This window comes from Aquarana catesbeiana, linkage group LG04, assembly GCF_042186555.1.
Source record: "Aquarana catesbeiana isolate 2022-GZ linkage group LG04, ASM4218655v1, whole genome shotgun sequence".
Lineage (NCBI taxonomy): Eukaryota > Metazoa > Chordata > Amphibia > Anura > Ranidae > Aquarana > Aquarana catesbeiana.
This window is the reverse complement of record NC_133327.1, coordinates 449,900,127-449,918,612: the sequence shown is the minus strand read 5'-3', so window position 1 is coordinate 449,918,612 and position 18,486 is coordinate 449,900,127. Positions and strand designations below refer to the sequence as shown.

The 18,486-nt window shown below is 41.0% G+C and overlaps 1 protein-coding gene across 1 annotated transcript in view; it reads right to left on the bottom strand.

The window, feature by feature from the left end:
* Window positions 1-17,211: 17,211 nt before the first annotated feature.
* PACRG (parkin coregulated) overlaps window positions 17,212-18,486 on the bottom strand; it is an 803,955-nt gene continuing 802,680 nt past the window's right edge. The window contains exon 5 of the mRNA XM_073627473.1: window positions 17,212-17,563. Within this exon, the coding sequence (XP_073483574.1) occupies window positions 17,403-17,563 (161 nt within the window). The 3' untranslated portion in view covers window positions 17,212-17,402. The remainder of the gene's footprint in view (window positions 17,564-18,486) is intronic.

The following is an 18,486-nucleotide window of genomic DNA, read 5'->3' as shown; positions in this document are numbered from 1 at the left end:
TACAGAACAGAACAAAAATAAACAAACAAAAAGAAAACACATTCATAGGAGTATGCAGTACAGTAAAGAGTTGTTGAAACTTCCACGGCATGGCCTAAATAATGCAGTACATAATGAAACATTTATTACAATAACATGTATATACAAATACTGACCATATCTGTTATCAATAAATTCTCCAGGACATCCCCAGCATCCAGTAGGAAGAGATCGATCAGCCACAGCTCCACAGAGGCCAAGGACAGGGGGACGGGGAGGGATAGAAAAAGAAGAACCAGAAGGTGGGGAGGAACACCTGGGATGGATGCTTGGTCCCCAGAGTAGACAGTGAACCCTGGTAGGTACAACAGCTCCACAAAGGGCACCCCCAAAAAGACACATCCACCCTTCACGAGGAGGATGAACCAATGCCAGTTCCTAGGAATTGGCTGGTCACTTCACCCGGCCACTGAAAATGTAAATAGAATAAACTTTGATAAGAAAATTATTATATCTGACAGAAGCCAAATATTACTTATTAATGGTTGTGGTTACAAAGGTATATGCAGAAAACTGCACAGATCCCAGCAGCCACAACTGAGCATTGTTATCATGTTTAATTGTTCCTAGACTGATATTAGAAACACGTATGTAACCTCTGTATATGATCTAATAAACACTTTATATATCCACCAGTCTATTGAATTGCTATCATGTGCTTCATGTAAAGTCCCATCCCACCATTGCTCTTTCTTTGTTACATTGCTAGGGATGGAAACACATGGTCTTACCAGGAAATGTTTTCATATAAAGCCCCCCCCCGCCCCCTCATAGTATTCAAATTAGGGATGGAAGCACATGGTTTTGCTCTATTGATTTAGCTTTATTACAATTATCCTGCTCCAGTTGACCCTATGTTAGCCCCTCCTGGCTTACTTGCCTTATATACCTACCAGTGATATCATGACATATTTATATCATCATTAGTGATTTACTTTTCTTATTATAGACACCAGATATACAATACTAGCTAAACCCTTCCTGTTGGTGGTGTGTGCTGTTTGGTCATTGGGCCACCTAGCTATAGTTTGGCCCAGGAACTGCGATGCGCACTGCGGGCCTCCTCCCACTTCCCGCTTCTTACGATGCCTGTTTGGATGTTAGAGACCTTGCGCTCCTCTACCATCTGTTTGAGGATGCCCCACAGATGCTCAATATGGTTTAAGTATGGAGACATGCTTGGCCAGTCCATCACCTTTACCCTCTGCTTCTTTAACAAGGTAGTGGTCGTCTTGGAGGTATGTTTGGGGTCATTATCATGTTGAAATACTGCCCTGCAGCACAGACTTCAAAGGGAAGGTATAATGCTCTGCTTCAGTATGTCACAGTACATGCTGGCATTCATTGTTCCCTTAATGAACTGTAGCTCCCCAGTGCCGGCAGCACTAGATCATGACACTCCCACCACCATGCTTGACTGTAGGCAAAACACAGTTGTCTTTGTACTCCTCACCTGGTTACCACTACACACGCTTAAAACCATCTGAACCAAATAAGTTTATCTTGGTCTCATCAGACCACAGGGCATGGTTCCAGTAATCCATGTCCTTAGTCTGTTTGTCTTCAGCAAACTGTTTGCGGGCTTTTTGTGCATCATCTTTAGAAGAGACTTCCTTCTGGGACAACAGCCATGCAGACCAATTTGATGCAGTGTACGGCGTATGGTCTGAACACTGACAGGCTGTCCCCCCACCCCTTCAACCTCTGCAGCAATGCTGGCAGCACTCATATATCTATTTCCCAAAGACAACCTCTGGATATGATGCTGAGCACGTGCACTCTTCTTTGGTCGACCATGGCGAGGCCTGTTCTGAGTGGAACCTGTCCTAATAAACCGCTGTATGGTCTTGGCCACCATGCTGCAGCTCAGTTTCAGGGTCTTGGCAATCTTCTGATAGCCAAGACCATCTTTATGTAGAGCAACAATTCTTTTTTTCAAGTCCTCAGAGAGTTATTTTCCATGAGGCGCCATGTTGAACTTTCAGTGACCTGTATGAGAGAGTGATAACACCAAATTTAACACATCTGCTCCCCATTCACACCTGAGACCTTGTAACACTAATGAGTTACATGACACCAGGGAGGGAAAATTGGGCCCAATTTGGACATTTTCACTTAGGGGTGTGCTCACTTTTGTTGCCAGCGGTTTAGACATTAATGGCTGTGTGTTGAGTTATTTTGAGGGGACAGCAAATTTACATTGTTATACAAGCTGTACAGTCACTATTTTTCTACACTGTAGCAAAGTGTCATTCTTCAGCGTTGTCACATGAAAAGATATAATAAAATATTTACAAAAATGTGAGAGGTGTAATCACATTTGTGAGATACTGTGTATATATATATATATATATATATATATATATGTATATATATGTACCCAAAAATGATGTTGGATGATCTGGATGATGACGATGATGATGCAGGCACTAAATAATTACATAGTTACATAGTAGGTAAGGCTGAAAAAAGACAATAGTCCATCCAGCTCAACCTGTGTGGTTGTATGTGTATCAGTGTCTATAATGCTTTCCCATATCCCTGTATGTTGTGTCCTTTAAGATGTACATCTAAAAGTCTTTTAAAGATATCCATACTCCCCGTAGTCACCACCACTTGTGGGAGAGTGTTCCATATCCTTATTCCCCTAACAGTGAAGAACTCCCTACGCAGTTTAAGGTTAAACCGCTTATTCTCCAGTCTCATTGTGTGGCCCTGTGTCCTTTTACACTCACTATGACTGAATAGTTTATTTACTATGCTGGAATCCCCATTGAGATATTTGTAGATCGCTATGATATCTCCTCTCAAGCGTCTTTTCTCCAGTGAGAATAAATTTAGTGTTTGCAGCCATTCCTTGTAATTGAGGTCCTCCAGGTCCCTTATTTGTTTTGTTGCCCTTCTTTGGACTCTCTCTAGCTCCAGCACATCCCTTCGGAGGACTGGTGACCAGAACTGGACTGAAAACTCCAGATGAGGTCTGACCAGAGTTTTATAAAGTGGCAGAATTATGGTTTTGTCCCATTTGGCTTTACATTGGTTTTTCTCCAATCAGCTGGTACCAATCCTGTCATTATGCTGTCCACAAAGATCAGGAACAATGGTCTGGCTATAAATTGAACAAGTTCTCTGAGGACTTGCGGGTGTAAGCCATCTGGTCCCGGTGGTTTATTTGTGTTGAGCTTACTAAGTCTATCTTTGACTTCGGCCTCTGTTAGCCATGTGGGTTTGTCTTGTGTTGTGCCACTAACACTACAGTCGCTGGTGGTAAACCCTTCTTTTTCTTGCTTAAAAAACTGTGGAGAAGAAGGCATTTAGTACAGTTGCCTTCTTTGTGTCATCTGTAACCATCCTCCCCTCCTCATCCTGTCAATTTATCTAAATAACTTTTTGGGTTATTTTTACTTTCTTCTGCTATGTGTCTCTCCTAATCTTTTTTAGCCACCTTGATTGTGTTTTTACATTTCTTGTTGCATTCCTTGTAGTGCAGAAATACTGGCGTTGACCCATTCCCTTTATATTCCTTAAAGGACATACTATTCTCCTTGATGAAGTTATCCTGTAAAATATTCATGAAATGACGGGCCTGAGGGAGCTGTTCCCTCTGCCCAGTCAATATCGGGATAATTGAAGTCCCCCTTTATGATTACATTTCCCTGTTTCCCTGCCATTTCTAAATGAGTAATTCCAGCTCCTCCTGCTCCCTCATGTTGGGTGGCCTATAGCATACCCCCACTATTAATTTCCCACTCACCTCCCCTATTTGAAGTTTTACCCATACTGATTCCACCTCCCCCCTAGTCCCATACATAATGTTGCTCCTGTCTACCACCTTTACGTCACTTTTGACATATAAACACACCCCTCCCCCTCTTCTACCTTCCCCGTCCTTTCGATACAAGGAATACCTCTGTATATTGGCCAGCCAATCGTGTGAGCTGTCCAACCAAGTTTCAGTTATTCCCACAAAGTCTAAGTCCTCCTTGTGTAATAGCAGCTCCAGATACACTATTTTGTTAGCTAGGCTCTTAGCATTTGTGTATACGCCTCTTAGTGCTGTATGAGTACGTATTGTTTTCACCCCTTGTTTTCCCAGGCTTTTTCTTTGAATTTCCCAATCACTTACCCCATGATTAGTTGTTAGGATTATATTTTCACTGCTATTACTATTGCTGACTTTATCACCCTCTGTTACCTGCTCCCTATCAGCTATCACTTTTTCTGATTTCTCCCCCCCCCAACATCTAGTTTAAAAGCCCCTCCAGCTTTGTGGCCATCTTACTTTCCAATAGAGCTGTACTATCCCCATTAAGGTGCATGTTTATGTTAAGCCTCATACACATGGGCCCGAATGTTGGGCGGCATCGGCTAGTTCAGAAGAAACCGGCCGACATTCGTGTGTATGGATGAGCCGAACACCCCCCGGTTCTGTTCGCAGCAGAACATGCGAACAAGCAAAAACTTTGTGCGAACATGCATTACAGTTAAAGTCTATGGGACGCGAATGTGGAAAAACAAAAGTGCTCATTTTAAAGGCTTATATGCAAGTTATTGCAATAAAAAGTGTTTGGGGACTTTAAAGTGAAACAATAAACATGAAATATTCCTTTAAATATCGTGCCTGGGGGTTTCCTTAGTCTTCCTGTAAAGTAGTGCACCTTTCCCATGTTTATAACAGTACCAAAGCAAAATGACATTTCTAAAGGAAACATTTTCATTGAAAACTGCTTGCGGCTGTAATGTATTGTCGAATACCAGCAATATAGATAAAAATCATTGAAAAAAACGGCGTGGGTTCCCTCCCCAGTCCATTACCAGGCCCTTTGGGTCTTGTATGAATATTAAGGGGAACCCTGTGCAAAAAATACCAAAAATGGCGTGGGGGTCCCCCAGGCACTATATACTCTGAACAATAGTATATATGCTATATGTATAAAAACCAACAAGGGTTGACGCTGCGCTAGACGCCTAATTAAAACAAACAGGGTAATAATGATTTAAAAATACCCCAATAACCACAAAGCAGCCAGCACCAAAGAGTCAGATACAAGCACTCTAGATAGAAATAATAAAAAACAATGCAGCGCTAAAAATGAGCAATGATGTGAAAAGTAAGTGAAAAAAACACAAAAAAAGTTTGCACACAATAAACATCTAAAAATATAGACCACAGTATGTCATGAAACCATGCAACAAATAGTAATGTAATAGTTCACCAGAACATTTCAAGTGTGAAATTCATAGAATATGCATATTGAATACAAAAAAGCTATTCAGGTACTAAAAATTCCAGTAGAAACACATGAAAAAAAGTCCCATCACACACAGTGCAAAAAGCATGAAAAAAGTCCATAAATTAATCAAGGAACTAATCCCAAAAATCGTGATGAAAAGAATCCAGGCTCCCAAGAGTTAAACCACCCGAGTGAGTAATGAGGCTCCTTACTGACTCGAATGACCACACAGGTGGTCTCACCCAGCATAGGGAATATTTAAGGTCTCCCAAACCTATACCGGCATCCTGTATTGGGGCTAAATCTGCATTGCTTAGGAGATATAAACAGAAAGAACTCCCAATAGTGTAATCGTTCAACTTCAGATTTATTTAAGAAAGGAAATACACTTACAAACGAATGCGATCAAAGGCATGGATGGACAGCAAACAGGGATGTCTCAGTGTCTCACAGGCTTCCCGCAAAGCAACAAACTTCCCATCGATCTCGACACAGGAGAACAGCGTAGTGACGTCAGCGTCACCTTTTCATCACGATTTTTGGGATTAGTTCTTTGATTAATTTGTGGACTTTTTTCATGCTTTTTGCACTGTGTGTGATGGGACTTTTTTTCATGTGTTTATACTGTGATTTTTATTACCTGAATAGCTTTTTTGTATTCAATATGCATATTCTATGAATTTCACACTTGGAATGTTCTAGTGTACTATTACATTACTATTTGTAGCACGGTTTCATGACATACTGTGGTCTATATTTTTAGATGTTTATTGTGTGCAAACTTTTTTTGTGTTTTTTTCACTTACTTTTCACATATATGCTATTTGGCCTGCCCTATATACTCTGCAGAAAATCTGGGCCTTATGTGTCGGTGGCACCAGAACACTGTAACCCCTCACAGTTACTCTTGTTGGGCACAGAAACGGGCCCTGCGTTGAAATATTATATCAAAAATTGTAATTGCATGCCCCTGTTAAACGGGCAGAAAAATTGGGCCTTGGGTGGTGGTTGTGGTGCCCTAAACCAAAAATATTGTTGGAAGCTAGCATCATCAAGATTGAAGAGGAATAGGATAGTCAGCATTGGCAGTCTTCAAGGGATCCGACATCCATAGCAAATTCAATCAGTTACATCAGCACCAGGTGCTTGATAGCTGCTGCTGATCCAAGACTTATTCATTTTTTGGAAAATGAGCCTATCAACGGAGTCTGTGGACAGGTGCACTCTTTGATCTGTTACAAACCCTCCAGCAGCACTGGATGAATGTGCGTTTAGAAAGCACGCTGGATGCAGGTCAGGCCAGTACCTCAATTGCATATTGAGCAAGTTCTGGCCAGTGGTCCATTCTCAAGACCCAGTAACCCAATGGATGCTCTGTTGGAAAGGTCTCCAAGTCTGTTCTTGCCCCTAGATATTCCTGCACCATATAATGCAGATGCTAGCGATGGTTGCTTGAACAGATAAGACCTTGGTGCTGAAAACTGAGAATTTTTTAAGGGCATCGGTCAGCCTTCTCTACCACTCTTCCTCTGACTGAACGAAGCCTCAGCAACACGTTGTCCAGCACCAGGAAATGGTAACCTCCCAGGGTTTGGAAATGCGTTACACAAACCTTTCCTAAAGGCCTTCTGAAGATGTTTCATCCTCTTCTCCCTCTGCGAGGGTAGGATAAGTTCTCCAACTTTACTCTTGTGATGTGGATCAAGAAGGGTTGTCAGCCAGTAATGATCCCTCTCCTTGATACCAGGAATCCTAGGATCCTTTCGCAGGCTTTGCAGAATCAGGGAGGCCATGCAGCGTAAGTTTGCAGAGGCATTTGATTCTCAGTCCTCAGGGTCACTAAGGATCACATTATCTGTAACTACCTCCTCCCAGCCATGTACAACTTCTTGGGTTTTTGGGGACTGAAAACCATCCCTTGAAGACTGCTGCTGAGTGTTATCCTCTACATCATGCTGACACAATCCTCCTCTTCTTCTTTCTATGTGTTTGGTGGGCCTGCAGGTATGCTACCTGAATAAAGGGGGCCTTGAGAGGAAAGGAAGTCCTCCTCTTCCTCCCGTTGTTCTGCCTTAAGTGCCCTGTTCATGATTCCATGAAGCATGTGCTCCAGCAGGAATACTAGAGGGACAGTATCACTGATGCATGCATTGTCGCTGCTCAACATCTTTGTGCCTTCCTCAAATGGTGACAGGAGAGTGAATGCATCCTTGATCAGTAGCCACTGGCGTGGCGAAAAGAAGCCAAGCTCCCCTGATCCTATCATGTTGCCATACTCGCACAGGTACTCATTGATGGCCTTCTGCTGTGTGTGCAGCCGCTGCAGTATTGCCAATGTTGAGTTCCACCTGGTGGGCATGCCACAAATGAGGCGGTTGGTGGGCAGGTTGCATTCCCTTTGAATGTCAGCCAGCCGAGCATGGATATTGTATGACCGGCGGAAATTACCACAGACTTTTCTGGCCTGGCTCAGGAGATATTGTAAGCCTGGGTACCTGGTCAAGAACCTCTGTACCACTAAATTCAGAACGTATGCCAAACAAGGAACATGGATCGAGTGTCCCTGTCGGAGGGCGGAGAGAATGTTGGTGCCATTGTCGCATACAACCATTCCTGCCCGAAGCTGGCATGGCTAAAATCAGTTGGTGGTGTACTGCTAGCAGATTGGCTGCAAGTACTTGGGACACCTATTGCTATACCTGCATTTCTCTCAGTGCAAGTTTTTGAGAGGACTGGAGGTATAGTAGAGTTAAAGATCCCAGATGAGGGGCAAGGAGAAGTCCACCTTTTTCTATGATGTGGGTCTTTCAAGTGCTGTTGCCAACGGACTGCATGGCAGGTCGTCATATGTCTTGTCAAGCATGTTCTGGCCTCACTTGATCCGTTTCAGACATAAATTGCAAACAGCAACGGTGCGATCTGCTGCACACGTATCGAAAAAGGCCCACACCAGGGAACTTTTAAAAGTCAGTAGGGATTCAGCAGTGCCCTGCACCTGCGGAGCTCTGCGGTGTGATGCAATAGGGTGGCTGCCCTTAAGCTGCCCCCTAGAGGACATCCTGCCTCATTGGAGTTGTGCCTCCTCCTATTCTTCTCTTCTCTCAGGCACCCAAGTATAGTCAGTAACCTCATCATCCCCTCCTTCTTCATTACTGGAGCAAACTTGGCAGTATGCTGCAGCTGGGGGAACATAACTGCCAGTTTCTTGACCTTCTGTGCTCATGTTACTCCCCTCCTCAACCTGTGAACCAACATTGGAGCCTTCAAATTGCTGCGCATCCTCCATCAGCATATAACCGGCACTGTGGTTGAATAATTCTGGGGACTCCTCCGTGCATGATGGTGGGGCTACGGAAGGAGAGACTGTGGACAAGGAGCTAGTGGAATAGGCCACTTTGGCAGCTGCGTTGGAAGGCAAACTACTCTGAGCCTGGGTGACAGATAATGAAGATGGTTTTGTTATCCACTCCACCAACTCTTCTGCATGTTGTGGCTCAATAACATGGCCAGCAGCAGAAAAAAAGGACAAAGTGGCCCCACAGCCATCTGCAGAGGATGCATCATGTCCATGACCACCACTGTTGACTGTAGACACAGAGGCTGCTTGCCCTCTTTTAGTGGCCTGTGAGCATCTGCCTCTCCTTGGTGGTCTTCCGGACATGATGTAATTTTTGTTTTGCAACACCACACTACACTGTATTATATACTGTGTACACCAACCTGAAGTGTATTAGAAACAGTACACCACTGAATGCACTGTAGATATGGGCTTCACCGAATGCAGAATATATATATATATATATATATATATATATATATATATATATATATATATATATATAGACTGTGTCTATATATATATATATATATATATATATATATATATATATATATATATTAATACACCGCCTGAAGTGTATTAGAGACAGTACACCATGAATGCACTGTAGATAAAGGCTACACTGGATGCAGAGTATATATATATATATATATATATATATATATATACACTGGACTGTGTATATATATATATATATATATTAATACACTGCCTGCACTGACTGAATATAGAGTACACTGAATATAAAGTCTATGCTAAATGCCGAGTATATCTATATATATATATATATATATATATATATATATCTATATATATATATATATATATGAATAACCTGCCTGCTTAATCTAACTCAAGCTTTCTCTCTGCCCACGCCGACAACACTACACACGGCTGCTATGTAAGCAGCCTTATATAGTGTGGGGCGTGGACTTAGTCCCCCTGAGCCATGATTGGTCAAAGGCACCCTGCCTGCCAATTATGGCTCTCTCAGCGCGCATGCAGGTCAGGTGCATGCTTTGGCCAATCATCATGCAGCAATGCACTGCAATCTCAAAGCGCAATATTGGGCGTTCCGCGGCACTCAAATTTCCCGCAAACGCCCAATATGTTCGGTTTGTTTTAGAACAAATGAACACCCAATGTTCGCTGGCTTGTCCCTATTCGTGTGCACTGCAGCCTGTCTGACAGAAGTCTGCTGTTTGGCTGGCTTCTGTTGAAAGGGCATGACCGAAAAAGGTCTGCCAACCAGCTTCCAATCAGCGCTCTCGGCCAGTGGCTGAGAGCACTGACTGGGGTGTTCTGGCGGAGGGACCATCCCCCTGTCAAAACACAATAGAATAGCAGAGGAGATTTGATTGTTAGTACAGCGGCTCCGACCTGAGCTGTCAGTTTTTTTTTCATTCAGCTCGCTGGGTTGAAGGAAAAAAAAATAGCAGTGTATACTAGGCTTAAGTGAAGGCAATGCTATTCTGTTATTCAAATCTTTTGTGTTCACAAACCTATGAAAAAGTCACTGTCATGCACATTTTTTACTCTTGTCCACCTGGTTAAATCTTATCTTAATGTTATGCTAACGATTTACGCACACCATTTTTTTTTTCTACTGCGTGCATTGCAATGTAGTGTTGAAAGGGAAATAAAGCTCCCCTAAATTAAAAAACACATACATTCACTTTGAGCTTTAACATTCTGCTATGTTACATGAAAATCACACTCATTTGATACCATTTAAATCCACAGACTTTGTTGATTATATTTCATAGTAAATATATGGAGGTATGAAAATTATGTAAAGGTTGTGTTTCGAAAAATGACAACAAAAGTAATTTCCTCTTAATTTTTTACTATTTGTACCCCTAAAAAACAAGGAAATAAAAATATATGATACCAAATCAAAGCTCTGTCTGTCCAAAAAAAAAAATGTTGAACTAGGTGCTTTAGGGAGAACAACGCCTGGGGACTCATGTGGTTAAAGCAAAAAGAAATATGTCGCCAGTATATAAATTAAATACAGTTGTAGACATCTTTAGTGCAAAAATAAAGAGGCTGCAATTGTCCGTGACTTAACAGTCCAAACATAAGTTCTATCCCCACGTAGTCAGCAGCTGTGTGCTCACATTACATTCTGTGAAGATTAAAGCATTCATTTCTCATGTATGTGCTGTTTGAGCCTCTAATAAGCTTATCAGCCTTACTGAAGAAGAAGAAACTATAGCCTGTTTTATTAAAAACTGGCAGCAAAAAGACTCAATAGAGTCCATTGAATGCTGCATGAGATATGAGAGAGACCATGTTCCGATTTTACAACAAGGCCATTTGGCTTTGTTTATGTCTCTGCCCACAAATATGTTATTTCATTTCAGCACGCTGGGGTTAAAATCTTACTTTGCTGAATTATACTATTCTGTGCAATAGCAGATCTCCCAAAGGAATAGCAACTCATTCTATACCTTTAAGCGGAATGGTTCAGTTACAGCATGACATATGATTTACAGAATACGAAATGGAAGCTACATATTACACCTCTTAGAACAACGGTTACATACAAAATACATAAATAGATTAAAAGCTTTTAAAACCCAAGAGCATTTATACTCATGTGCAATCAAGGTAATGAAAAATTAGTCTCTTAAAGGAAACCTGTCATAGGAGCAATATGGAGGCTGCGTTTGCGGACTTCCCCTTTATGTAAGCATTAGTTGCCTAGCTGTCAGGCCGACTTATATTCTTTGAGTCCCCAACATTTTTTATTTTTATGATCTGCATACTTAATCCAGGTCAGAGTCAGGAAATAGTGAAGCCAGCAAGTAAGCAGAACAACCAGTCAAATATGGAAGCCTCTAATTTATCCTCAAGACAGATTTACTTTAAAATTAACCAAACATGTTTGTTTTAGTATGCAATGGGGTTGATTTACTAAAACTCGAGAGTGCAAAATCTGGTATAGCTCTGCATAGAAACCAATCAGCTTTCAGGTTATTTTGTCAAAGCTTAGTTGAACAAGCTGAAGTTAGAAACTGATTGGCTACCATGCACAGCTAAGCAGATTTTGCACTCTCCAGTTTTAGTAAATAAACCCCAGTATGTTGAAATATTGGAAATAAGACTATTCACTATCAGATTGGAGCTAAATGTGTAAATGCTGCAGTTACTACTGCTGATTAAGATGTAACTCCAGGTAAAATGAAAGCGGAAATAATATCTCCCCACTTCAGTAATGCGAGTCCATGAGCTCCTTCACTAATGCTGACATCTCAGTCTGATCTTTTTATGGTTCAATATCTTCGGCCATCGTGATTGGTTGGCATGGGATGACAAAACTTCTGCACATGCTGATATGCCGAGGATATACACTGATCTGCACACATGAGGCTCAGTGCATACTCTAGGGAATATAGTAAGCAGGTAGATAAGATCGTTTTATTGTCCAATGCATTTCATTAAGCCAAGGACCTCAAGATTTCTCCTGATGAGATCCTTGGCTTGACAAAACACATTGGATGGGAGTTTGTTGCCGTAATGTCACTTCCACTATCTAGAATGCATGCCTGCATTTCAAACAGGGAACACAAGGAAGGGATTGGACTGTTTGATATTTTGTATTGCTTGATTGCTGGGAAAGACACCTTATATGTAAGTATGGATGAGCCGAACAGTTCGCAGCAGAACATGCGAACAGACAAAAAATTTGTTCGAACACGCGAACACCGTTAAAGTCTATGGGACACGAACGTGAAAAATTAAAAGTGCTAATTTTAAGGGTTAATATGCAAGTTATTTTCATAAAAAGTGTTTGGGGACCTGGGTCCTGCCCCAGGTGACATGTATCAATGCAAAAAAAAAGTTTTAAAAACGGACGTTTTTTCGGGAGCAGTGATTTTAATAATGCTTAAAGTGAAATAATAAAAGTCAAATATGCCTTTAAATTTCCTACCTGGGGGGTGTCTATAATATGCCTGTAAAGTGATGCCTTTTTCCCGTGTTTAGAACAGTCCCTGCACAAAATGACATTTCTAAAGAAAAAAAGTCCTTTAAAACTACTCGCGGCTATAATGAATTGTCGGGGCTCAGCAATACAGATAAAAGTCATTGAAAATAACGGCATGGGGTCCCCCCAAAAATCCATACCAGGCCCTTTGGGTCTGGTATGAATATTAAGGGGAACCCAGAACCAAAATTTAAAAAAAAAATGCGTGGGGGTCCCCCCAAATTCCATACCAGGTCTGGTATGGATATTAAGGGGAACCCTGAGCCATTTTTTTTTAAATAGCATAGGGGTCCCCCTCAAAATCCATACCGGACCCTTCAGGTCGGGTATGGTTTTTAAGGGGAACCCCGCTCCAAAATAAAAAAAATGGCGTGGGGGTCCCTCCAAAAAATTCATACCAGACCCTTATCTGAGCATGCAACCTGGCAAGCTGCAGGAAAAGAGGGGGGACGAGAGAGTGCCCCCCTCCTGAACTGTACCAGGCCACATGCCCTCAACATGGGGAGGGTTCTTTGGGGTAGCCCCCCAAAGCACCTTGTCCTCATGTTGATGGGGACAAGGGCCTCATCCCCACAACCCTTGCCCAGTGGTTGTGGGGGTTTGTGGGTGGGGGCTTATCGGAATCTGGAAGCCCCCTTTAACAAGGGGACACCCAGATCCCGGCCCCCCCGTTTGAAATGGTAACGGGTACATTGGGTCTCCGTGTTAAAGGGGCTTCCAGATTCCGATAAGCCCCCCGCCTGCAGACCCCCAGAACTACCGGGCAAGGGTTGTGGGGATGAGGCCCTTGTTCCCATCAACATGAGGACAAGGTGCTTTGGGGGGCTAACCCAAAGCACCCTCCCCATGTTGAGGGCATGTGGCCTGGTACAGTTCAGGAGGGGGGCACTCTCTCATTCCCCCTCTTTTCCTGCAGCTTGCCAGGTTGCATGCTCAGATAAGGGTCTGGTATGAATTTTTTGGGGGGACCCCCACGCCATTTTTATTATTTTGGAGCGGGGTTCCACTTAAAATTCATACCAGATCTGAAGGGTCTGGTATGGATTTTGAGGGGGACCTCTACGCGATTTTTTTAAAAAGATTGGGGGCAAGGTTCCCCTTAATATCCATACCAGACCTGAAGGGCCTGGTATGGAATTTGGGGGACCCCCACTCAATTTTTTTAAAAAATTTGGATTGGGGTTCCCCTTAATATTCATACCAGACCCAAAGGGCCTGATATGGATTTTTGGGAGGACTCCCATGACGTGATTTTTATCTGTATTGCCGAAACCCGACAATTCATTATAGCCGTGAGTAATTTTAAATGACTTTTTTTCCTTTAGAAATGTCATTTTGTGCAAGGACTGTTCTAAACATGGCAAAAATGCGCCACTTTACAGGCATAATATAGACACCCCCCAGGTATGAAATTTAAAGGAATATTTCACTTTTATTGTTTCACTTTAAGCATTATTAAAATCACTGCTCCCGAAAAAACATCCGTTTTTAAAACTTTTTTTGCATTGATACATGTCCCCTAGGGCAGGACCCAGGTCCCCAAATACTTATTATGACAATACCATGCATATAAGCCTTTAAAATTAGTACTTTTGATTTCGCCCATAGACTTTTAAAGGGTGTTCCGCGGCTTTCGAATTTGCCGCGAACACCCCAAATTGTTCGGTATTCGGTGAACAGGCAAATACCCGATGTTCGAGTCAAACTTACGTTTGACTCGAACATCAGGCTCATCCCTATATGTAAGTACAGATTTGGCTTTTTACTTTGCTATAATAATACCGGAACATGATATTTGTGGACTCTCTCTTTCTTGGTTTTGTGCCCATATAACACCGGTGAGGAGGTGGAGGACAACAGAGGAAATTTTACCATTTGTAGGTAATAAGTGGCAACTATCCAGTCTACTAATTTGAGTGATTTGCGGTCTTGATGTAGGGTTGAAGAAGAGGAGCAGAGAGACCCTGGATAAATTACATAAGTCACTTGCAAGACCCACTTATTAATTTAGGGGGTCCACAGTTCTGGTGAATGTTTCACATACTGAGGTGTTTGATGAGCACAAAGGAGAATGTGCATTGTAGTGCTAATATAAGGAAGAATGGAAAAAAATTATAATTGCGCACTTGAATTCAATCACATTGCGATTGAATATTGAACTTTGAAATCATGAATTGGATGTTTACAAGCACATATTATAAATTCAATTATTCATATTGTTTGTTGTTACGTTTTTAAAGTTTATTGAGCACTAAGTTTGAGACATTGATTAACTATTTACGTTTATTCATCATTTTATATATATTTTTCATCACCTCATATATGTTATTTCACATTATAGACATGGAATGGGTCAATGGGTTCATAAACATTATAGCGCTGCATGATTCTATTTAATGGTGAGCCCTTGCCATTATTATTCTCATTCGACAGCTGTGACTCCAACATTAATCGGAAACCCCACAATGCTAATGAGCAAAATGAATGAATCCAACACACCTTATATAATAATAATAACAGTTTGCAGTACAATAATGTTATACTGTGTATCAAACGCAGCGTGATGACAAAATCAGGGGCACAGGGATTTCAGCATGATGACGCTTTCCAGTGCCTTAGGGAGAGTCTGCCCCTTATTGCGCCAAAACACTGTTCCCTGGAAGCCACTGCCAATCTCCGCAGAGCGCCACATACTGGCTAAGTATGTTGTAGATCTTGATTCCAATTTCTATGCAGAACGGATGATATGTCAGCTTAACTATTTTATATATGTGAGTGTTCCATTGGTCTTTGGGAATTTATAAATAAAGGTATACAGTGAACAATATAGAAGCTCTTTGTTTTTTTGAGCTTTGTTGACTCCTGAGGCCAATTAAAGTGGCATTACAGATGCCTTTTGGATCAAGCCCACAGGGCATATTGGCACACAAGCTTTTACAGACCACCTATAATCTAAAAGGTCTGCACCTAAGGTAAGCATCTGGAGTGACATCAGGTGGATGGGAATGTCACATGTGGAATTTGGAGACACAAGATCACTGCACAGTTTTAATTTACACTTGTTGATTTTTCTTAGTCTCTGTTTGGACTTTATTTTACACTCATAAGGTATCTGGGGTTGATTTACCAAAGATAAAGAGACTGTGCACTTTGCAAAGTGTAGTTGCGCCAGAGCTTAGTAAATGAGCAGAAGCTCTGCTGACTTCCATTATCCAATCATGTGCATGCGAAAATTCAGTTTTATTTTCCTTAGCATGTTATTGGTTATTCTTCGCAAAGATAACCTTTACATCATTTTGCCTTTAGTAAATCAACCCCTGGGTGTTTGTTTTTGGACACTAGTTTCCTGCACTCTGCATTGTGCACTGGTTTCAGTTTATTATGGGGTAGATTTACTAAAAACTGGTGCACTCAGAAATTAATGCATAGTAGCCAATCAGCTTCTAACTTCAGCTTGTTCAGTTAAGCTTTGGCAATAAATCCCGGGAGCTGCTTGGTTTCTATGCAGAGCTGCACCAGATTTTGCACTCTCCAGCTTTAGTAAATAATAAATAGGCGGCACAGTGGTGTAGTGGGTAGCACTCTCACCTAGCAGTAAGAAGGGTCACTGGTTTGAATCCCAACCACGACACTACCTGCATGGAGTTTACATGTTCTCCCTGTGCCTGCGTGGGTTTCCTCTGGGTACTCCGGTTTCCTCCCACACTCCAAAGACATGCTGGTAGGTTAATTGGATCCTGTCTAAATTGTCCCTAGTATGTATGAATGTGAGTTAGGGACCTTAGATTGTAAGCTCCTTGAGGGTAGGGACTGATGTGAATGTACAATGTATATGTAAAGCGCTGCGTAAATTGACGGCGCTATATAAGTACCTGAAATAAATAAAAATAAATAAAATAAAATAAAATAATCCCCTATCTGTGTTTGCTACACAGTATAACAGTATTGTGTTGAACATTGCTAATATTATTATTTAAGTTGTATATTGCATTCATTCATTTTACTTTTTAGCATTTTTGGGTTTAATTTTGGATTCACAACTGTTTATTAGTAGACTTTAGTGCACTTATCAAGCTTTTTTATATATTCTACATAGGTGTGAATCACTTTTCTTAGTGCTAGCTGGCTATTCACTTTAGGGACATAGTTGAAAGGACAGTATTTGTGGTAACTTATGATGTTAACATGGATACCTAGGATTTTAATGTTGCTCTGTTTAATTTAGAAAACAATTTGGGTATATTCAATATATAATACAATATTATATGAATATTAGCAAATATAAAGGCCATATAAAGTCTTTTAATCTGGTAGTAGTTATGCAAAAGGATGTATTATACAGCACAGCTGTGAAGGAGTCACAACTGAACTGCTATTTCTTTTCCATGACAAATACCTATTAAGCAGTCAGAGCAAACCCTCATTAAAACCACTGACATCACCCTTAGGGCAAGAGAACACAGAGCAGCAATTGCTGAATTCCATATGAAAATTATAGTTTTATTGTCCGTACAACTGAAGACTTAACTCCAGCTCCCATTTCAGTCAGCTTAGCCATAAAGAGGGTATTCTTTCACAGTACAAAAAAGCACAGTACACCATTGTAATGTAAGGAACAGTCACTGTTTATGTATTTGATAGCCTTGTTCACAATAGTACTAACAGTGAAATGGTCCTGAAGATCTCATTTTAGCAGCTGTGAAGAGAGAAAGTCATAAACAAGAGAAAAAATGCTTCAGTTGGATGTACAAATTTGGAAGCACACAGCCTTTATTTTGAATCAATAATCCTATTTTGTTTAGTTCAGCAGACAGGATTCGTAGGTAGGCACCATATATTTTATATTAATAAACGCATCTTCTCCTCCATGGCGCTCAAAAGCTTCTAGTGTTTCTTCAATCAGGTCACCAATGTTTTCACGTTTTTGCTGGCTGTAGTCAATGCCATCGCCTGAGTTCACTGTAAACAAAGAGAGGAAACTGTTCATGTTTTGTGATTTGCTTTTTTTTTTTTTCTGTACAGAAAGTATAGTATAAAAAGAGATTTATAAAACTAAAAGGAAAAAAGTGTTGCACATAGCAATCATAATGATCTTAGTTATCATTTCTATTTCAGGGTAAAATGTCAAATGTTTGGCTGGTTTGGATACTGTTCCTTTTTTATACTTTCCTTACATTGTTACAAATGACAGTTTTACAGAATGGAAAATGCTTAGTTGAACTGCATAATTAACTGGAAGTTAAAAGGATAAGAAGTGCATGATCAGCTTTCTCTTTAATGCAGGTCAAACAGTACATGGGTGAAATCAAAGCATCTAATAAACAAAGTATAAAGCATCTATATAAATAGTGTGTGTGTGTGTATATATATATATATATATATATATATATATATACAGTCCCTGACGAAAGTCTTGTCGCTTGTGTACTTGACTTGAAGTGCCGCTAAAATATATTTCTAATCAAGATTTTGTTACAAGAAATGGTTCATTTTAATCCCAACAGCTTTTGTAATAATGTTTCAGTGCAAAACGAAACTGACAAAAAGTATTCTAATATTCACAGCTAGGTAAAGCCCATTGAGTCAATTTTTGCCAAGACATAAGTGTTGTCGCCTTGTTATATGAGCTTCACCTGTGACTAATAATGGATCAATTAGGTCTCAGGTGTGTATAAAAAGAACACCAGTACACTAGACCTTCTCAACTGCAACTAGACCTCTGCAAACATGCCTAAGATTCACCCGGAGACTAAAGTGTTGATTATCAAGAGGCTGAAGTCCAGATCCACTGCTGATGTGGCAGACACCTTCAATGTGTCTCAGCGTCAAGTTCAGAGGATAAAAAAAGATTTGAAGAGACTGGAGACGTTTTGGACAAGGCC